Here is a 23041-nt window from a genome sequence, read left to right as displayed (position 1 = left end):
CTTCTTGGAGAAAACCCAAGGACATATATCTCCGTCATCAAGGAAAATAAGAAAAATATCTACATACGACTAGATAGGTAGCCAACATGGACAATGTGAGCCTATGTCGTGAATACAATGTGGAAAATTTAGAACAGACTTTCCTTAAATGCTGAAGCCAATTATGACAAGTTGCTGCAGTGTTTAATAATAAATAATTACCTGATAGCCACCAAGTTTGACTGTTACAGTCACGTCTACTGGATGATTCACCACGCCAACTACTGATCTGACCAATGACATGAAAAGAAGGGGAAACCAGATAATGCAGATGAGGAAAAGAATGATGAGGCCTCCCATTCCATACTTCACAATTTTCTTCTTCTTCTGACCCTTGGGCTGTGGATATCTCTATAAAGACATAATCATAACTGCCCGTTGGAAACAGCTTTGCAGGGGTTTAAAAATGTGTGTATTAATAAAATGCTGTGGCAGAATCTATTTCCATTGATGACTGATACTTCAGACATTCTATCAGCAGAATTAATAGCTCAAAGTTTTTTGTCACATTAATGATGAGGTTAATACACTGAATATTGTGCATGAGGAATGCAACAGCATTTCAGATATGAGAAATCAAAAAGTTGTTTCTCCAGTACACCACCATTTTGTCAGCAGCACTTCTCATGGTTCCCTCTTCAAATGTATTGAGTATTGTAGTTCTTCATCTGGAATATTATATTTGGCACAGAAATTTCAGCTACACCATTTCAATATCTTTTATATAACCCTTTTGCTCGAGTAAGAAGTTCCAACGTCCTTCACAAGAATTTTATAGAACAACATTTCAAATAACCTTGTAACCATGCTATAAATGTTAGGTAGTGCCAATCAACCTCTCTGCCACAGAATATTAACAATGACAAGGACAGCGCTTTATCTCTTCAGATTTTGTTCCTTTTTCTCTCATTCCAAAATCTTCCCTCTCTTTATTAGTCTGTCCTTTACTCAATTTTAATATTAAGCAGGGCAAACTTCCATTTCCTACACAGTTAACTTTGAACTGTAATTTTCAGAACCTGTCAATCTGATTGGTTAAGACGGCACACAGTCGCTTCACATCAAACATTCAGCAACATGAAGGACAAAATATATTCAACATTAAAAGGGCAAGGACAAATGTAACTACCAGTGAGAACCATTCATTGGTCTGTATCAGAAAATACTTGGTCCTTATGGATGTCCCTATCATAATGCAAAAAAAAAATTAAAGCTGATAATCTCTCCAGGGCATGCAATTAATCATGAAAATCAACGAAAGAAGATGAGATTAAATCAAATTCAATTTGTCTATTTGTATAAACATAAGAACAGGATGAGGCTATTCAGTCCCTTGAGCCAGATTTGCTATTCAATAAGTTCATGGCTGATCTGATTGTCACCCCAAATTCACATTTCTAACGATCCCGATAACCTTTCAATCCCTTGTGTAATAAGATTCTATCTATCTCTGCCTTAAAAATATTTGAGGATTCTGCTTTCATCACCTTTTTAAGAAAAGAATTCCAAAGACTCAGGACTCTCAGAGAGAACACTTTGTCTCAAATGTTTGACCCCTAATTTTTAAACAGCATCCTTTTTCAGATTCTCCCATGAATGAATCATTATTTTGTGAGATAAACTGTAAAATTTACATACTTTTAAAATATTTTTGTATTTATTTTAACTTTGGCCTTTGAATTATTATTTAGTAACATATGGGTTCTCAGAATGTCAGATGTTGATAATTAACTTGCAAGGATTTTTTTTTCACAGTGATGTTTTTCACAACAGTTCTTGAGAGCTTCCTTGGCAGCACAAATCGGTTCTTGTTTTTCTTAGGATATTTTATGACATAGTAAGGTAGACCATTGTGCATTAAGTTTTGTTAGAAATTTCTGGACTGAGTTTTTTTTTTAAAACTTAGGGGAAACACCCATAATGAAGAGGGAGAGACTTTTTTTTTAAACACTTTACTGACAAGTGCCTGTACATTTGATGTTTGCATTCTGCTTTCTCCTACAGTCTTGGTTACCATTCTCAGTTACAATATAGCTCATGGCAAGTCATTCCTGAGAATCAACCATTTAACCAAGCAAAGCTCTTCTTTCTTCTAAATTAATTCCTGCATCAAAGCATCTAGGGGGTGTCTGGAATAAACCAAATGATGTAATGTCCCACTAACCTTCATGGTAAATAACTGCTGGAAGTTCATACTTATTTAAATTTACTTCTTGTTTTATTTATTTTTTCTCTGCTCCTATTTTCTGCCCTTATTTTGAAGTAACAGGCTGAATGTACCGTATCTATTTGTAGTGAAAGTCAAAAGTCACCATAGTCCCAGATCTGCTCTCTCATCTGACAGTCACCAAGCCTCAGGCAAGTTTCAGAAACCAAGGCATTCAGGAATATTGTACTTTTAAAGTCTGAGAAAATTGTTATAATAAAAATACTCATTGTGTGCGATATCAACAGTTTCAAAACTTGGATTTTTGTTCATAGTTGGTTATTATTAAACCATTCATTATCAAATGTTGGGACATAATTTGGCAGCGTTTGGACACTGATTGCAGAATGAAAGAAAGACTTGCATTTATATAACACCTTCATGACCACAATTCATCCAAAATACTTTCCAGTCAATGAAATGCATCATTTGTAAAAGTGTAGCCACAGTTGCAATGTAGAATTATGGTAGTTAATTTGCCCAAGCTCACAGAGTGCAATAGGATGAATGATGATCAGATAACTTGTTTTGCAAAATTGATTGAGAGATAAATATTGGTCAAGATACCAGAAAAACCTCACAGTCCTCGTTCTAAATAGTGGCATGGGATCTCAAGTGTTCACCTGAAAGAGCAGACAGTGCCTTAGTTTAAAGCCTTATCCAAAAGACAGAACTTCTGACAGTGTAACTTGCCTCAGTATGTAAAAATGCTGTCTACTCGTTTCAAGACTTTGCATAGTTTACTAGAACAGAACTCTTGCTGTAATTAAACAGTATTTTACTTCTATACAACTGAATTAAAATTACAATTAACAAGGTCGTTTATCATCATCAGAATAAATACCTTTTCTGTTTCCCGGCTACACTTGATAATAAATATATTAGCGTAGATGTCTTCAACACACATCCAGCTTGAGAGAGAAAGTGTAGTGTCTGTGCAAACCCAGTCCATTACAGCACGAAGTTCCACCAAAAATGGCACAAGACGGAATCTAAAATAAGACACCTATTTAAAAATGGGGCTATCCTGAAAATGACAACAAATGTTGAACAAACACATGGCTGATGAGTTAAAAATGCAGCTACTTGTTAAAATATCACAATAACAGAAGGACTCAGCTCACTGCCTACCTGCAATTGTACTTACACATCCCAACTGATCTTTAAAATTCAAAAATGTTGGAGTGTATTGGGAGTTAAATAAAAATACATGTACAATAATTTATAGATTACAAAGCTAACCGTCCCTACTTACCCTTGAAAAAGAAAAAGGTTTAGATGATTGTATTTCTTTGTGAGGAAATTACCAAGGATACGAGTTGGGTAGCCACAGCGGATCTGGTATGCTGATAAACCAAAATAGATGCATTTCACAAAATACCAGAGCTGTGCCACTGTGTTCTGGTTAAACATTCTGGTTAAAAAAAGGATACATACAATAAACAAAAAAGTTAGGTGTCTGATTATTGCACTAAACAATTAACTGAACAAATCATGAAGCTACAGATACTTACATGATCATACTACAGCATTGTTTGGCAATGTGACAACAATAGATTGTGTGGGATATAACCACTTTAAGGAAATACTTCATTGATAATTTGATACGACTAAAATACTTAATATAACTATCATGCCCACTGACCTTTGTCACTTCACCTCTAATGCTTTCAAATAGTGCTTCTTATTTACAAGAAGTCAACTAGTTCCAAATTTATATCAGTCAGTCAAGCTTCATTGAAATGTTGAAGTAGTTATATAATGTTAGTGTGTCAGATTATCTTGATTTTCAAAAAACCTTTGCCAAGTGGCAGAAGAAAATGTTTTTGAGGTTGAATCATGTGGGATTGGCAGCCAGCCTTTGGGTTCCATTTTCTTAAAAGTAGTTTCTAATAATAATGGTTCAGTGTGATAAGTGAACATTAGTGGGATTCTATCACAATCAATGTTACTGACGTTCTCCATTTTTAACAATGATCTGGATGAAGTTCATGGACGATTTGTCCATATGTCCAGACAAAGATATATGGGGCTGTAACGACCTGAGATGAGAAATATAGAATGGTGGTAACTCTAGATCTTTTTGCGGAATGGAACCATGTCTAGCAGATGCATTTTGATATAAATGATGGGGGTGGGGAGCAACAGCAAGATGTATACACCATGTAGAGTCACACCCTGAGCAGTAGAATGACCTATGCACATACCATTAAAGGTTCATGGACACTGGTGTCAGCTTCAGGATTATTCAGTTCAAAACAACCAAAAATAAATCCTATCCTTGTATAAGACCTTGGATTGGTCATTTCTAGAATACAATGTCTATTTTTCTTTTTGTCACATGATGGATAATCTAGAGTCACTTCTAAAGCTCATCGAGTCATTAGGATTCATTCTCAACCTATTCACAAGTGGGGATAATTTCTTCTCATCTACTTTATCCAGATTTATCATGATTCTGAAAACTTCTATCAGATCTCCTCTCCTAGGAGAACATTCCCAACCTTTCCAACATATCCTCACAACTGACGTTCCTCATCCTCAAAACTATTCTGTGGATCTCTACTACATTCACTCCAATGTGTTCACATCATCCTTGTAGTGTGGTGCCAAAATTATACACAATATTCCAGCTGAGGTCCAACGAGTCTCTTGTATCAGTTCAACACCACCTCCTTATTCTTGTACTCTCAGCTCCTATTAATAAAACCCAATAAAATATGGTGTATTAACTGCTCTCTCCACCTATCCTGTCACAATCAAGAGTTATTCATATATATGCCCTTGTCCCTCAGCTCCTCTTTAGAATCAAAACCATTATTTCATGTTGTCTGTACATGTTCTTCCTTGCAAAATGCATAACCTCACACTTCTCCACATTGAAATTCATCCACCACCTATCTGCCTCTCCACCAACTTGTCCAAATCTTTTTGGAGTTCTACACTATCCTCCTTACAGTTTACAATGCTTCCATGTTTTGCATCATCTGCAAACTTTGAAATTTTCACCTGCACACCAAGATTCAGTTCATTAACCAATGTCAGAAAAAGACTACAAAACTACCTGCAGGATGAAAAATACACATTGCCCATTATTGTTTCCTATCAATCACCCCAATTTTGTATTCATGTCACTGCTGTTTCTTTTATTCAATGAGCTGTAACTTTTCTCAAGCCTGTTATGTGATGCCGTACAGAATGCCTTTTGTTACCTTTTTAAAAACTCCAGCAAGTTAGTCAAATATGATTTTGCCTTTAGAAATCCATGCTGACTCTTCTAATCAATCCATCATTTTCCATGTGAATACTGATTTTCTCTCAAATAATTGTTTCTCGAAGTTTCCCCATCACTGAAATTAAAACCACTGGTCTGTCTGGTGTGAGTAATCCACGTTAGCTAGCCCAGGAGTGGGGTAATGCAATTTTACAAGAGGACTTAATGGTAGTTGTCTTTTCCCTAGGATGGAGGACTTCAAGACTAGAAGGCACATTTTTAAGGTGAGAGGAGAGAGATTTAAAAAAACACATGCGGGGCAAATGCTTTACACAGAGGGTGGTTCACATCCGAATGAACCTCCTGAGGAAATGGTGGATGTGGATACAATTGCAACATTTACAAGACATTTGGATAAGTACATGAATAGGAAAGGTTTGGATGGATATGGGCAAGGAGCAGGCAGGTGCGACTAGCTTAGTTAGAGATTATGTTTAGCATGGTCTGGTTGGACCAAAGGGTCTGTTTCCGTGCTGTATGACTGTAAGACTCAAAAGTTTAATTTATATAAGAATATCTACAGATTTGTTGCAAAAGGGAACTGGATGAGTTCCTAAAATTTGACAATATATATGCAATATAAGTAAGTTACTGGGAAATGCACATTATAGTATGAGCTTAGAGAAAAAAATTCACAGATTTCCCTAAACTATCCAAAACTTTTCACCTTTTCTGTCTTTCTTTGGAAATTGCACAACTTAGTGGACATGGAATTGGATAACAGTTTGCAGGAATTATACAATCTCAGTATGGACAAGCTCAATGGACCCGCTGGACAATAACATAGATACGTATTTTACATCAAGTGTACATGTAACAATAAAGAGCTTTCATTTTATACTGTTTAATTAGCTATTTAAGATTAAGTCTGAAAGGTAACCAATTAAAAGAAGTACTAGAATATTATTAGTACCACACGGCGACAATCAAATGTTCAAATAATCCAAGAACTGAAATTTGTATCTTTGCATTTATGGAGTTATTCTAAACAATTAAGTTTTTGTTTCTATGAGTATGGTAGCAATTTGAACTAACGTTGTTAGCACTCATAAACAAGCCAAACAATCCCCAACAGATTTGATTTTAATTTCTCCTGATTTATTTCCTTCCCCTCTCAACTTCCTTTCAATCTCCATTAAGCACTCTTATTACTTACCGCTCAGTGACTGCAGGTAATATGAAGAACATCCAAAAATGTATTCCAAAGACAAGGATTATCTGGAAAATGAGCTTTCCTAGTACAGTTTTGCGCAGATATAATGCACGGTCTATTACCATAGTGGAAAACTGAATAAGCACCATTACCAGGAAAGCCTCGGGAACTTGATCATCAGACAGTGTTGATGCAATATCAGCAGCTGCTGAATGTTTCTATTTGGGGGAAAAAAAAAGACTTCAGTGCATTAAACAAAAAAATCAGAGCATAGCCGCTAAAGATGTTAATGACTCATTGCATTACCAGATTAAGAACTAATCCAGTACATTCAAACAACAAAGCTTCATGAATAGATTGTAGAAATGCTCTTAATTTCTAGCCTCGCTATATGAAAAACATGAATTGCTGTGTGACTATAATGTCTGGGGCAAAAAATAAGCTTCAAGTATTAAAATCTTGGTTATAACAAACCGTAGATTTCAGGACCTCGAAGCTGCCATTGGAACGCAAGGAAACATTTTGTCAACGTTTATTGAATGAAAATTAGTTAATCTATTAAAATGGCTATTGTAAAATTGCAAGAATGAATAAGCTTCATTGAAAAATTATTTTCTTGGTTAAACAGCGATTATAAAGTGCATGAAATCCAAACACTATTTTAACTTCATCTTATGGCTTGGTGAATTTGGTCAGTGAATGCTGACCACGATGGGGATTCAGGAGAAAACCAAGGATTAGGCAGGGCAAATAAAAAGAAAATTATAAACAAAAATTAAGGTTTCCTGATTCGAATCAAAAAAAGGTTTGCTGCAAATGCAGACCTAAATGCTGTTAGGCATGACTAAAACTAACCTCCATTTGTCAATTTTTTTAATGATGACGCCGATTAAGAATGTTCGCACATGAACAGTGACCACCAGAGTAAAACTTGGACAGGAATCAATGGGACAAAACTAGACAAAAAAAAAGCGTTTGCATATTCACAATTTAAAGGTTTGGTACTTACCCCAAATGCCCAGAATCCAAAGATAATGATCACAAAGTCTATTACATCGGCTAGAAACATGAGAGCATAGACATCAGTTGCTGCACGATATTTTGTATGGACAATGTCATAGAAATAGCTGTGCAGGGGCCTGTAAATACTTTGAACCCTGGTAACATGAAAATGTAGCCTTAGTTTACAACAGCAAGGAAGTTGCCAAACAACTTTAAAGACTTTTTTTTTCCCCCACTGTTTCCACATTTATAATCACCTAGAATTATTCAATCATAAAACATGGAAGGTGGGCATGAATGTAGTAGTTGTCCATATAGCATCTCAACCAGCCCCATTCCCTCACTCTTTTCCCTACCGGCCTCCATATTTTTTATCCTTACATAATATAGAGGAGCACGGGCAGCTGCTAATATGCACTTAACCCGTCTTCATTCAGGATTGTCAAGGCGATAGATGAGTGACGGTGGGATGGAGGTTGCAGTGGACAGGGCTGGGGGCAGAGATCAGTAGGAAGATCAGGGGTTGGTTCTTAGTGTGGCCTTCCCTTCCTGATGCCAGGGCCCTACAGCGTGTCCCGAGTGCCTCTGAGTGAAGTCCCCCATTCCACTATATACACAGACACATACAAACCCTTTCAGGTTTCCTGCATGGCAAGTCACTTGATTACTTCTGGCTGAATAAGGACAATAAATGACAATTAAATTTCACCAGGTATTCCAGTTAAGCCAAAACCAATGACAAAGGTTCACCAAAATCTTGTGGCTTTTCTACTCAGCACCTCAGGATAGTGCAAATCTAACCAGCTGCATTCTCAACCTACAGCATCACCTTCAATGATTTCTATTCATGTATCCTTGGGTTCTTTTGCTCTGATACCTTTCATATTATAACCTTGATTTTACATTGTCTTTCATCTCAAAATCTCCTACTTCACAAATCTCTGTATTAACCTCCTTACTGTTCACAATACTTCATGCTCTGCATTCCCAAGTCAAAACTATTAATTAGCTCAAGAAAGTAATGGTCGTAATTCTGACCCCTGGAGAACCAATATATGCCTTGCTCCAGTTATAGAATCAATTGTTCACCATGCTCTCAGTTTGTATTTTCTTTATTTTGGACTGTGGACTTGCCTTAAATCAAGGAGACTGTGCAAAGACATGGCTGTAATTTTTTTTAAAAATCATGTTTACTGGAGCACGTTGTCAGTTGTACTCAATACTGTCTTTTCCTGGACCAGCAAGGCTAAATCCCTGAAGCTGATGGGTCCTGAATAATAGGACAACTACTTGACAACAACATTTTGATTAACCAGACTCTTATGGGGCCGATGGTGCTGAAACACCTCAAGAAAGCATCAAAAATCTCTCTCTCAGTTTCTCTATTTCTCTCACTGATTCGCCAGATACCAGAAAATCACTTGTATCAGCAAGATGTCTTCAAATTCCTTTGTTACAATGAAAAAGAGAAAATCACTTTCAGAGACTCAAACTGTCAACTTCTCAATCAGTGAATGAAAGACAGCATTGGTGTGCAAGCAGCATTGTCTCATTAGCAAAGAAATAAAAGGAATTGGAGGAGCCCGAAAGAAAATGAGACATTGAATCCTGTGGTTCAGACTGGTATCATCAAACTGCATTTCCAAGACACAATATTAATGGTGGGAAAAGAAAGTGTCTGTTTGTGAAGGGGGGAGTTTAAGAAGGGATAGAGTTTAATTTATATAGTTACAGGTTAGCAATTCAATTTCTGGGGTTTGCCATTGACTAAAAACAATTTATTCACTACAAACAGTTATTTTCTCATTAAGTTCAGAACTTTGGATAGTTTAATTAATTATTTTTTTTTTACATTTGTGATCACCCCAGGAAAGGTGTAGTTCGATTTCCAGCACTCGACTCCAGTGAGCCATGACACTGTCATTTGTCCAACACTGGATCTGCTTAGTTGTCCTTTTTATTTCATCGTCCTCAACATTACTGACAAGTCTATTACGTGACATTATATCAAGCATCTTTTGGAAGTCCATGCATAGCACGTCAACCACATTACTCTCAGCAAATGTAAGCAACATAAGAAAACATCCAGTATAATTGTGAGGGATCCAAAAACCTGAGGGCAGCATGGTTAACAGTGTAACCATTATACACAAGTTACTGTTTTTGGCAGTTTTCAAAAAACGTCAGTTGATGGGTACTGGAATTACCTTTCACCATAAGGTTGAAATATCTGCCAAAATGAGTGCTTGCTCCAGCACTCCCACCAGCTAACCATTGGCCAGCCAATTACTGCCCAAGCAATCCATGGTCAATCAGCAGCAAAGTGTTGGGAGGGGTCATTGACAGTTCTACCAAGCAGCAATAGACAATAGATGCAGGAGTAGGCCATTCAGCCCTTCGAGCCTGCACCGCCATTCAATATAATCATGGCTGATCATTCCTAATCAGTATCCTGTTCCTGCCTTATCTCCATAACCCTTGATTCCACTATCTTTGAGAGCTCTATCCAACTCCTTCTTAAATGAATCCAGAGAGTGGGCCTCCACTGCCCTCTGGGGCAGAGTATTCCACACAGCCACCACTCTCTGGGTGAAGAAGTTTCTCCTGAGCTTTGTCCTAAATGGTCTACCCTGTATTTTTAAGCTGTTTCCTCAGGTTCGGCACTCACCCATCAGTGGAAGTATGTTTCCTACTGCCAGAGTGTCCAATCCTTTCATAATCTTATACGTCTCAATCAGATCCCCTCTCAATCTTCGAAACTCAAGGGTATACAAGCCCAGTCACTTCAGTCTTTCAGTGTAAAGTAATCCTGCCATTCCAGGAATTGACCTCGTGAATCTACGCTGCACTCCCTCAATAGCCAGAATGTCTTTTCTCAAATTTGGAGACCAGAACTGCACACAGTACTCCAGGTGTGGTCTCACCAGGGCTCTGTACAGCTGCAAAAGCACCTCTTTGCTTCTATACTCAATTCCTCTTGTTATGAAGGCCAGCATGCTATTAGCCTTCTTCACTACCTGCTGTACCTGCATGCTTACCTTCATTGACTGGTGTACAAGAACACCCAGATCTCTCTGTACTACCCCTTTACATAAATTGATTCCATTGAGGTAGTAGTCTGCCTTCCTGTTCTTGCTACCAAAGTGGATAACCATACATTTATCCACATTAAACTGCATCTGCCATGCATCTGCCCACTCACCTAACTTGTCCAGGTCACCCTGTAATCTCCTAATATCCTCATCACTTTTCACCCTGCCACCCAGCTTTGTATCATCAGCAAATTTGCTAATGTTATTGCTGATACCATCTTCTATATCATTAACATATATTGTAAAAAGCTGTGGTCCTAGCACGGATCCCTGCGGTACCCCACTGGTCACTGCCTGCCATTCCGAAATGGAGCTGTTTATCACTACCCTTTGTTTCCTATTAGCCAACCAATTTTCAATCCAATCTAGTACTTTACCCCCAATACCATGCACCCTAATTTTACCTCCTGTGTGGGACTTTATCAAAAGCTTTCTGAAAGTCCAGGTACACTACATCTACTGGATTTCCCTCGTCCAACTTCATAGTTACATCCTCAAAAAATTCCAGAAGATTAGTCAAGCATGATTTCCCCTTCATAAATCCATGCTGACTCTGTCCTATCCTGTTACTACTATCCAGATATGTAGTAATTTCATCCTTTATAATAGACTCCAGCATCTTTCCCACCACTGAGGTCAGACTAACTGGTCTATAATTACCTGCTTTCTCTCGCCCACCTTTCTTAAAAAGTGGTATAACATTTGCCACCCTCCAATCCTCAGGAACCGACCCCGAATCTATTGAACTCTGGAAAATAATCACCAACGTATCCACGATTTCCCGAGCCACCTCCTTCAGTACCCTGGGATGCAGACCATCAGGCCCCGGAGACTTATCAACCTTCAGACCTAACAGCTTCTCCAACACCAAATCCTGGCAAATATAAATTCCCTTAAGTTCAGGTCCTTCAGCCACTGTTACCTCAGGGAGATTGCTTGTGTCTTCCCAAGTGAACACAGATCTGAAGTACCCATTTAATTCCTCTGCCATTTCTTTGTTCCTAGTAATATATTCCCCTGTTTCTGTCTTCAAGGGCCCAATTTTTGTCCTAACCATTTTTTTGCCTTGCACATACCTAAAAAAGCTTTTACTATCCTCCTTAATATTCTTGGCCAGTTTACCTTCATACCTCATTTTTCCTCTGCGTATTTCCTTCTTAGTAATCCTCTGTTGCTCTTTAAAAGCTTCCCAGTCCTCAGTTTTCCCACTTATCTTAGCTATGTTATACTTTTTCTCTTTTAACTTTATATGTTTCTTTACTTCCCTCGTCAGCCATGGCTGCCCATGCCTCCTCCTGGGATCTTTCTTCCTTTTAGGAATGAATTGATCCTGCAACTTCTGCATTATACACAGAAATATTTGCCATTGTTCCTCCACGGTCATCCCTGCTAAGGTATTGCACCATTGAACTTTGGCCAGCTCCTCCCTCATAGCTCCATAATTCCCTTTATTCAACAGAAGTACTGTCACTTCTGACTGTACCCCTCCCTCTCAAATTGCAGATTGAAGCTTATTGTATTATGGTCACTACTTCCCAATGGCTCCTTCACTTCGAGGTCTCTGACCAATTCTGGTTCGTTACACAATACCAGATCCAGAATTGCCTTCTCCCTGGTCGGCTCCAGCACCAGCTGCTCTAAGAATCCATCTCTGAGGCACTCCACAAAGTCTCTTTCTTGTGGCCCAATACCATCCTGATTCTCCCAGTCTACCTGCATGTTAAAATCCCCCATAACAACTGTAGTGCACGTGCAAAGGAACAGCCTGCTCATTGATGCCCAGTTTGGGGTCCCCTAGGACCACTTAGCTGTTGACCTCTTTACAGCTTTGATCCAAACGTGGACTAAAGAGCTGAACTCCAAGAGATGAGAGTGACTACTCTTGAGACCAGACACCATTCGATGGAGCATGACATCAAAAAGCCCTACCAAAACTTGTTTCAATGAGTTGGAATCATAATTTGCACAAAAGAAATATGGTTGTGGCTATTGAATATCAATCACCTCAGTCCCATACTTCAGGAGTTTTTGGAGTAACATCCTAGGCCCAATCATTTTTAGCTGCTTCATCAGTGACCTTCCCTCCATCAAAAGGTCAGAAATGGAGATGTTTACTGTGATGCTGCTGCTCCTTTAACAAGGTTATGGTGTCCTTGGCTTTTTTTTCCCCCAGAGAGGTCGTAAAAGCAGTGATTCCAAAAAGTCTGGTTTGAATAGGCTTTAGGACCAATTTAATTATAGCTAACAGATACTGCCTCAGGCAAAGGGCTTTCACGTTTCAAGAAAAAGGGGAGTGGCCTGTTTCCCCAGCTCAGCTTTGATTTGGTTTTGGCAATTTGGCTGTTCACTGAAAGCAGTCAGGCAGTTTTGAGGCTGCTGATCCAAGAAACAGATACATGGAAGAACGTGTTCCATGCCTCTCTCTGACTTCTCTCCTGTAAAAGTCTTTGTTTGATTTTACTTTTTGTGCCAAGGGATGCTCATGGGGATTGTTGTAAGTATTTGGAACAGCATCATTAAGTTGGGATAATCAATTGGGTTTTCAGATAGGTTAAGTTATTCTATTTTCTGTTCTCTTTTGTTGGTAATCTTGCAAATAAATTCTGTTTTGATTAAAACTAAGTGGTTGGTCCATCTGCATCACTCCTGGAATATCCATTATACACATGCTTAAAACAACTAGCAAAGTTAGGGTCTGGGCTTCTTTCTTGAAATGTTTTGAGAGGGTCTGGCCTGGTCCATCATGTCACTAATGGTTGCACAACATTCAGATCCATTTGCGGTGTCTCAGCTCCTGAAAATGTGTCCAAACACAACAAGACTTGGACAACATCCAGGCTTGTATTGACAATAACAAGTAACATTTGGGCCACATGTGCCAGGCAATGGCCATCTCCAACGAGAGAGAAACCAATCATCGCTTCTTGATATTCAATGTCTTAGTATTACTGAATCCCTCAACATCATCGTCCTCAGGTTACCATTGACCAGGAATAGAACTGAGCCTGCCATATACTGTAAATATTGTGGCTTCAGCTGCAGTTCAGAGGCTAAAGATTTTGCACAGAGGAGTTCACTTTCTGACTCCCAAAGTCTACAATGCACAGCTCAGAAGTGTGATGGAATACTCCCTGCTTGCCTGACTAGGCACAGCTCCAATAATTATGTTACACAGAGCAGTCAGAGCATGGACGAGCAGTCCATTAGATTAGTCAGAGTAATGGACAGAGCAGTCCATTAGATTAGCACGCACCCACAGACACAATGGTAGCAATGTGTACCATCTACAAGGTGCACTGCAGAAATTCACAGAGGTTCCTTAGAAAGTCCCTCCCAAACCCATGATCGCTACAAATCCAGGGAAATGAGTGGTCTTTCTGGACCTCCATTTTGAAGTGTGCAAGATGAGTTGGACTAGTATGTGTTATTTTTCTGTTTTAATGAATTTTCCTTCAAGAACAAGGGCAGTAACTGCATGGCACCACCAGCACATACTGATTCTCCTTCAAGCTGCATGCCATTTTGTCCTGGGAATATATTGCTGTTCCTTCAATGTCACTGGGTGAAAATGCTGGAACTCCCTTCCTAATAGTAATGTACTTACACCTTATGGACTGTAATGGTTCAAGAAATCAGCTCACCACTACCTTCTTAAAGGAGCAGTTAGGGATGGGCAATAAATGCTGATGTAGTCAGCAATTTCCACGTCCATGAATGAATAAAAATAACACCTCGTACAGATAGACTATGGTCCTTTCTGAAAGCAGGTACAGAAAGATTACTTTCCCATGAGAATCATGGAGACCAGAAAGCAAAACCAAAAGATCATATTAGCATTGATTACCAGTTTTATTATAGGTTTCCAAAGATTTTTAAAGGGAAAGTATCCATTTGCTTATCAAGTATCAGGGAAGGTATTCTATTTATTTCAATTATTTCCTTTGTTTCCCAAACTGAAAGACATTAGCTAGCTAACAAGAGTTATCTATGGACAACCTCAACTCCAATTTTCTTTTTCCAAACTGAGGAGTAAATTTGTTCTCAACAAATCGTGAAGTGTCAGTTGTACGACTAACTGTCAATCTAAAATGGTTTTTATTTAATTTTAATTGACTAAAAATACATTAGCTGTATTTTAATCAGAACCTCTCAGTTGGTTCATTACTGCTTTCTGACTCATGTTGCAGAATTTTTATGGATTAGTTTCTGACCAAATGAAAGCATCCCTTTGGGTCAGGAACCTGAATGAAGAAACTGAATTTGCTGAAACACTAAATAAGCCAGAGGGGTAGCAAACCACCAATCTCCCAGTCAATTGGCAGAGGCAGGTAGAATGACATACTGGTTCTACAAAGCAAGGATTTTTAATTATAGGGACCACAGTATGTGTTATGAATGTTACTCCAGTAGCACTGGAACTTTGGGGCTGCAGTAACAACAGGAATGGAGAGCAGCATTGTGAAGGCTTCTCCCTGGAACTCTCAGTCTTGAGGCCACGCTGAGGAATCCAAAGCGTGTGGTATTAGGTGAACTTTATCAAGGACGAAATCAGCCTCTCTAACCAAGCAGGTTTGGATGGGAGTCAGCAGCAAGCTGCTCTCCCTCCAAACTGAAGATTTATGACTCTAAGATCGAACACCTCAAGAGGACATGACACTGCCAGATGCCAAACCCAAGCTCTGCCTTCCCAACTCTTTCTTCTATACTATTCCCCAGAATACAGCTTGCATTTTCACTCAATCATCAGTCTTCTTGCACACACGCACGCGCACACACACACAAACACAAAATATTTCCCTTTTGTCTACATAGGCTGTTATGAACACATGCACCTTTGTTTTCTCTCTTTTATCTAAGGGAGTGACCTGTGGGTGAAGGTGGAAAGGGTGAAATCACTCATCAGGGTGACTGCAGTGACCAGTAGTCTCTCTCCTGTTTCATTGATCAGAGATTTCCCAGCCTGAAGGTGCTTTTCCTGCTGTGGATTCATCTCAGTGAGCCTGGTGATTTGTTGACATGCTTGGAAACAGGTGTACAGCACTGGTTGTCAAATCTGGAACTGCAAGTTACATCAGCCTCTAATGAGCTGTTTGATTTTATTAAATTACTAACCCAACAACTGCATAGTGGTTAGCCGCTTCCCCACACGCATTTTCTGAGCCACTTTTTCTTACCTGTGAAAATTCCACCCTCAAGCAGTAACACAGCCTACAACAGGGATGCATGCACAGACAAATTTCAAATGCTGGGGACCTTGGGCACAAAGGACATTTGGGCCACACCCACTGCACACTCCCACCCCTGTTGCTCCTCATCCCATCTAATTAAAGAACAAGTAAGTAATGAAACGCATACTGAAGGTTGAGACAGTGCATTAATAATAGTATGCAAATGGAGTTTTTCTGTATTGTAACTTTTATCAGGGAGTTCCATCTTTGCACAGTGCCCTGGACATCGGCCTTATAAGCTGTTGTGTTACATATCCCTACATATACGCCTAAGTTGTTATTCAATCAGTTAATCGTATAGGTTTACATTAGAATGATAGGTCAACTCACCATTGCAGAATAGCATTGAGTCCTGTGACAATTTCTACTGCCTTTGTTAATTTTGGTTTAGACTCAAACTTAATTTAAGCAGATCTTAAATAGTGTAGATTTCCTTAATTTCTCTATTCCAGTGTGATTTAAATGGGTTGATTAAACTCAATTTAAAATAAATTTCATATTTTGCACCTTAATTGAAATCACCCTTTAAAATCTCCTTGGTTACAGAAACATAAAACCATGGGCACTTACATCTGGAAGAGAAAATGTTTTACTTTCATTCCAAATTCCTTCAGTTTTTTGCCTGCCTTTTCTTTTCTGCTAGGTTTCTTTTTGGGCTTCCGAGAAGAATGTTCTTTCTCTGAAAGGATAATATTTCTTAATAAAGCATTTCACCTTATAGCATACTTCAGAAGGTCTTAAATTACTTCAAGCTCCTTAATTGCAATTCCATGACACAGACTGATGAACTCTTTTGCAATAAAGAGAGTTTACTTCCATTCATGGGTCAAGTTATGATATTATTTTATGTAGGCCATACAGGAAAATCCCAAATACATTGCTATATACATGATATTCTGGATTTAACTGCACAGCATAAATCTTTAAACAAAATCAAAATATTCCATATTAGACTTATGTACTGAGTGGTTCATCGTATATGAATCATAGAAAATTAATGCACAGGTTGTGACAAGAGAGGTGTGATTTATATGTATATTCATATCATTTTTGGAGTTTGAATGCCAAAATAGTGGCATATGACTTCAGTTACTTTTTCTTAATAAAGAAAAGGTCAGAGACTCCTTCCAGATCAGTGACCTAATCCAGTATATGTCAGAGAGCAGGTGACTATGAACAAATGTTGATGTTTTTACTGCAGGGTTTACAACAGGTAGAGTACACAGAGAAGACCATTAACTTGTTTTCAGTTCAGAACAAGGATGGATTTGAGTTTAGAAGACATTGAGATTGGAAGTGTTTAAGGCAGCTCAACAGAGACCTGACTGGAGTCAGAAGAAAATCTAGCTTTCTCTCCTTAGAGGTGTATAGGACAGTTCATGAAAAGCACAATCACCTCAGCAGGAAAATTGCACTTGTCTAATTTCCAAACTAGAAGAGTTTGGTTAGAAATCTGCAGGTTATTAGAACAGAGGAAGCTTAGGCTGTCAGAATTGTTGAAGAGGTAAAAACAATGACTGCAGATGCTGGAAACCAGATTCTGGATCAGTGGTGCTGTAAGAGCACAGCAATTCAGGCAGCATCTGACGAGCAGCAAAATCGACGTTTCGGGCAAAAGCCCTTCATTAGGAATAAAGGCAGAGAGCCTGAAGCGTGGAGAGATAAGCTAGAGGAGGGTGGGGGTGGGGAGAAAGTAGCATAGAGTACAATAGGTGAGTGGGGGAGGAGATGAAGGTGATAGGTCAGGGAGGAGAGGGTGGAGTGGATAGGTGGAAAAGGAGTTAGGCAGGTCGGACAAGTCCGGACAGGTCAAGGGGACAGTGCGGGCTGGACGTTTGAAACTAGGATAAGGTGGGGGAAGGGGAAATGAGGAAGCTGTTGAAGTCCACATTGATGTCCTGGGGTTGAGGCATGCACTGAGGAAGCAAATGTGGCTGTGGTACCGAGTTTGTTTCACGACATGGTTGAAGAGCTTCAGGGCAGAGGAAATGACCTGGGAGTTGCAGTGGGAGAGGGACTCCGAGATTCTTGTAGAGAGAGGAGGAAAACTTCTTCAAGGCAGGCATCCTTGCAAGAGGATTCGCAGTAGGGTTAAAATCAACGAGGTAAAAACAATGACTGCAGATGCTGGAAACCAGATTCTGGAGCAGTGGTGCTGGAAGAGCACAGCAATTCAGGCAGCATCCGACGAGCAGCAAAATCAACGTTTCGGGCAAAAGCCCTTCATCAGGAATAAAGGCAGAGAGCCTGAAGCGTGGAGAGATAAACTAGAGGAGGGTGGGGGTGGGGAGAAAGTAGCCCACTCCCAGGTCATTTCCTCTGCCCTGAAGCTCTTCAACCATGTCATGAAACAAACTCGGTACCATAGCCACATTTGCTTCAGTGCATGCCTCAACCCCAGGGCATCAATGTGGACTTCAACAGCTTCCTCATTTCCCCTTCCCCCACCTCATCCTAGTTTCAAACTTCCAGCCCGCACTGTCCCCTTGACCTGTCCGAACTTGTCCGACCTGCCTAGCTCCTTTTCCACCTATCCACTCCACCCTCTCCTCCCTGACCTATCACCTTCATCTCCTCCCCCACTCACCTATTGTACTCTATGCTACTTTATCCCCACCCACACCCTTCTCTAGCTTATCTCTCCACGCTTCAGGCTCTCTGCCTTTATTCCTGATGAAGGGCTTTTGCTCGAAACGTCGATTTTGTCGCTCGTCGGATGCTGCCTGAATTGCTGTGCTCTTCCAGCACCACTGATCGAATTATTGAAGAGTTCATGTTAGCAGATTTGGAAAAGATTCACTGAATTGTCTCCGCAGTCCATGGCAAAGAAGTTAGTAGGAGTCATTTAAGTGAAATCTGAAAGGAGTTGAGCGATAGAGTGTACATCCTCTAGATTTGAATCTTTGTAAATTAATGATTTTGGAAAATAAGTTGAAAACTTTGTTTTATTGTGTGTTTTAAGATGGTCCTGTGCTCTATACTTTTGTAGCTTGCCTTTTATTTATAACTTCTTTTGTGTTATAAACTTCTGTTCTATTGTTAAAGAAACTCCGCAGCCTCATTTGACTATGTTTCAGTGACTGACCACTATTAATGAAAACTAAAAACAAATCAGATTTCATTCTGGCATTTGATATGCACAGTAACTCCATCAGCTGTGATCATAACAAGGTACAGTAAGCTATTAGGAAAGCAACTGTTTGGGAAGCTTTGGTTATAAAGGATTTGCTGTACAAAAACAAAGGAATCTATAAGGTATTGAGATGTCATGCTTGCAAATCTATGTATGGTTTTGTTCTCCATACTTAAGGAAGGACATACTTGATCTAGAGGAAGTGCAGAGACTTCTGAGTGAGGGACTTGACATAAGAGCTGTGATTTAATAGATTAGTCTACATTTTCTGGAGTTTAGCAGAAGTGATCAAACTGAAATACATAAAATTCTTAAGCAGCTTGACAAGTTTGATGCTGGAGAACATTTTTCTGCCACTGAGGAATCTTGAACTGATTCACTAGATAAGAGGTCAGCAATTTACAACTGTGGTTCAGCAAGGCAGTGTTTTTTAAATAAGAACATAAGAACTAGGAGCAAGAGTAGGCCATCTGGCCCATGGAGCCTGCTCCCCTATTCAAAAAGATCATGGCTGATCCTTTTCTAGACTCAGCTCCACTTACCCACCTGCTCACCATAACTCTTAATTTCTTGACTGTTCAAAATTCAATCCATCTTTGGCTTAAAAATCTTCAACAAGGTAGCCTCAACTGCTTCACTGGGCAGGGAATTCTACAGATTCACAACCCTTTCGAAGAAGTTGTTCCTCCTCAACTCAGTCCTACATCTAGGGTTAAAATCAACGAGGTAAAAACAATGACTGCAGATGCTGGAAACCAGATTCTGGATTAGTGGTGCTGGAAGAGCACAGCAATTCAGACAGCATCCGAGGACAGGCAAAATCGACGTTTTCCAACCCCTCCAACCGCAACAAGGACAGAACGCCCCTGGTGCTCACCTTCCACCCTACCAACCTTCGCATAAACCAAATCATCCGCCGACATTTCCGCCACCTCCAAACAGACCCCACCACCAGGGATATATTTCCCTCCCCACCCCTCTCCGCCTTCCGCAAAGACCGTTCCCTCCGTGACTACCTGGTCAGGTCCACGCCCCCCTACGACCCACCCTCCCATCCTGGCACTTTCCCCTGCCACCGCAGGAACTGTAAAACCTGTGCCCACACCTCCTCCCTCACCTCCATCCAAGGTCCTAAAGGAGCCTTCCACATCCATCAAAGTTTTACCTCCACATCCACTAATATCATCTATTGTATCCGTTGCTCCCGATGCGGTCTCCTCTACATTGGGGAGACTGGACGCCTCCTAGCAGAGCGCTTTAGGGAACATCTCAGAGACACCAGCATCAATCAACCAAATCGCCCAGTGGCTCAACATTTCAACTCCCCCTCCCACTCTGCCGAGGATATGGAGGTGCTGGGCCTCCTCCACCGCCGCTCCCTCACCACCAGACGCCTGGAGGAAGAACGCCTCATCTTCCGCCTCGGAACACTTCAACCCCAGGGCATCAATGTGGATTTCAACAGTTTCCTCATTTCCCCTTCCCCCACCTCATCCTAGTTTCTAACCTCCAGTAACTCGACCTGTCCGGACTTGTCCGACCTGCCCAGCTCCTTTTCCACCTATCCACTCCACCCTCTCTTCCCTGACCTATCACCTTCATCTCCTTCCCCACCTACCTATTGTACTCTATGCTACTCTCTCCCCACCCCCACCTTCCTATAGCTTATCTCTCCATGCTTCAGGCTCTCTGCCTTTATTCCTGATGAAGGGCTTTTGCCCGAAATGTCGATTTTGCCTGTCCTCGGATGCTGCCTGAATTGCTGTGCTCTTCCAGCACCACTAATCCAGAATCAGTCCTACATCTGCTAACTCAGTTCTAAATTCTTCAAAAATTGTGAATCTTTGCAATTCTCCATCCTAGAGAACTGTGCTTGCTCAGTTGCTGAGTATACTCAAGACAGAGATTAATAGATTCTTGGTTCAAAGTTTGAGAGAAGATTTGTAGCTCGGGTGCTCATTGTTGTGGTTCTGTTCGCTGAGCTGGGAATTTGTGTTGCAGACGTTTCATCCCCTGTCTAGGTGACATCCTCAGTGCTTGGGAGCCTCCTGTGAAGCGCTTCTGTGATCTTTCCTCCGGCATTTATAGTGGTTTGTCTCTGCCGCTTCCGGTTGTCAGTTCCAGCTGTCCGTTGCAGTGGTCAGTATATTGGGTCCAGAACGATGTGCTTATTGATTGAATCTGTGGATGAGTGCCATGCCTCTAGGAATTCCTAGAGAGCAGAGAACAACCAGGAAATTCCTAGAGGCATGGCACTCATCCACAGCTCGGCGAACAGAACCATAACATTAGATTACATTACAGTGTGGAAACAGGCCCTTCGGGCAAACAAGTCCACACCGACCTGCCAAAGCGTAACCCACCCACACCCCTAACCTAACACTACGGGCAATTTAGCATGGCCAATTGACCTGACCTGCACATCTTTGGACTGTGGGAGGAAACCGGAGCACCCGGAGGAAGCCCACGCAGACACGGGGAGACTCCACACAGTCAGTCGCCTGAGGCGGGAATTGAACCCAGGTCTCTGGCGCGGTGAGGCAGCAGTGCTAACCACTGTGCCACCGTGCCACCCACAACGGATTCTTGGTTATTAATAAAATTAAAGAATATGATAATATAGTGGGAAGGAGATGTTTAGCTAGAAGATCAACCATGGTCTGGTTGAAATGTGGAGCAGGTTCACAGACCCAACATCTTATCCAATTTCCATTTCTCATGCACTTAAGTTGTCTTTGTGTTTGTTAGTGCCTTCATTGTGGTGCAATTGCCTAAAACTCTCCCTTGCACATTGATTTGGACTGCAATTAAAATATTTATATTTTTGTCTAGTGAGAAAGACAGGAATTCTAAAACTGATGTAGACATCTAGCAACAAATCACACAAGATGGATACCAATGATCATGACAAAATTGTAGTGTGCTCTGCTGAATTTGAGAGCCAGTGGTGGTTGTGAGAGAAGATGGGGTTGGGGGACTGATGGTGGCAGTTGGGGTGGTGGTGGTGGGGGGGGGGGGGTTGGAGAATAAGTGAGAGTAACATCAGATGGCTTTCCAATTCATTCCACATGCCAGCAGCTTGAGAACATTCCCAGCAGTGGGTAGAACCTGATTGATTCTCCCCCCCCCTCTCAAAAAAGTATGGAGCCAACTCTGATGTTTAAAATCCCGAACAGGGCAGATTTTGTGGCTTCATCACACAATGGTTTAGCCTCAACTGGAGTATTGGAACAACTGGAAAAGTGCACATTTTAGGAAAAATGTGGAGAGAGTTTAATCTGGAGGCAGTTTAATTTGGAGACAGTTTAGCATAGATTTGCTAGAATGACTCATGGATGAGACTCTTCCATTCTTTGAAAACACTTGGATACTGAAGTGTTTGCAGCATCCATGGAACTGTAAGAATGCATGTTTTCAGAATGGAAAGGAATGAAAGGGAGCAAATTCTTTCAAATATTTAAGAAGCAAAGTAAATTAGCAGAAGTCCAAGGCAAAAATGGGGGGAAATAATTTGTATTGGTTTAGTGTAACTCAGTGATTTGACATGTGGATTAAAATGTTTGAAACACCAACATCTGAATTAGCTCAGATGTATGCAAATTTCAGAGGTTAAAACAGGAGTTTATTAAATTTGTTTTAAGGAATATTCTCAAGTCTGGCAACATTGTTTCTAAAACCTTCTAACCTTTGGTTTGTTTTCTCCTCCTAAAACGAAATCTGCTCTTTTTTACTTCCTGTGTTGGTTCTAGGTCAGAAACGTGGTCATCTGCAGCTGGGTCCTGGTTTGCATCCTGTGATTCTTTGATGGCCTCCTTTTCTTTCATAATGTCCTTTTTCTTTTGAACTTCCTGATCATCCCATAGTCCATACCGCTGAAAATAGAATGGTGGAAAATTACAGCATTTGGAAGTGTG

General features: G+C 40.4%; 1 protein-coding gene across 5 annotated transcripts in view; it reads right to left on the bottom strand.

Annotated features, from left to right (window-relative positions):
* Positions 1-23041, bottom strand: part of piezo1 (piezo type mechanosensitive ion channel component 1 (Er blood group)) — a 355592-nt gene that overhangs the window by 23728 nt on the left and 308823 nt on the right. For all 5 annotated transcript variants that reach the window (XM_087995785.1, XM_087995781.1, XM_087995783.1 and 2 more), the window contains 7 exons: positions 22813-22999; positions 16565-16673; positions 7682-7829; positions 6676-6890; positions 3501-3659; positions 3090-3237; positions 202-390 (listed from right to left, as the gene is read on the bottom strand). In XM_087995785.1, coding sequence (XP_087851911.1) covers positions 202-390; positions 3090-3237; positions 3501-3659; positions 6676-6890; positions 7682-7829; positions 16565-16673; positions 22813-22999 — 1155 coding nt within the window. The remainder of the gene's footprint in view (positions 1-201; positions 391-3089; positions 3238-3500; positions 3660-6675; positions 6891-7681; positions 7830-16564; positions 16674-22812; positions 23000-23041) is intronic.

Source organism: Chiloscyllium plagiosum, unplaced genomic scaffold (genome assembly GCF_037043375.1).
Source record: "Chiloscyllium plagiosum isolate Xiang-an unplaced genomic scaffold, Cpla_swu_hap1 HiC_scaffold_17, whole genome shotgun sequence".
Classification (NCBI taxonomy): Eukaryota; Metazoa; Chordata; class Chondrichthyes; order Orectolobiformes; family Hemiscylliidae; genus Chiloscyllium; species Chiloscyllium plagiosum.
Note: the sequence above shows the minus strand (reverse complement) of the source record. Positions and strands in the feature narration are given on the sequence as shown.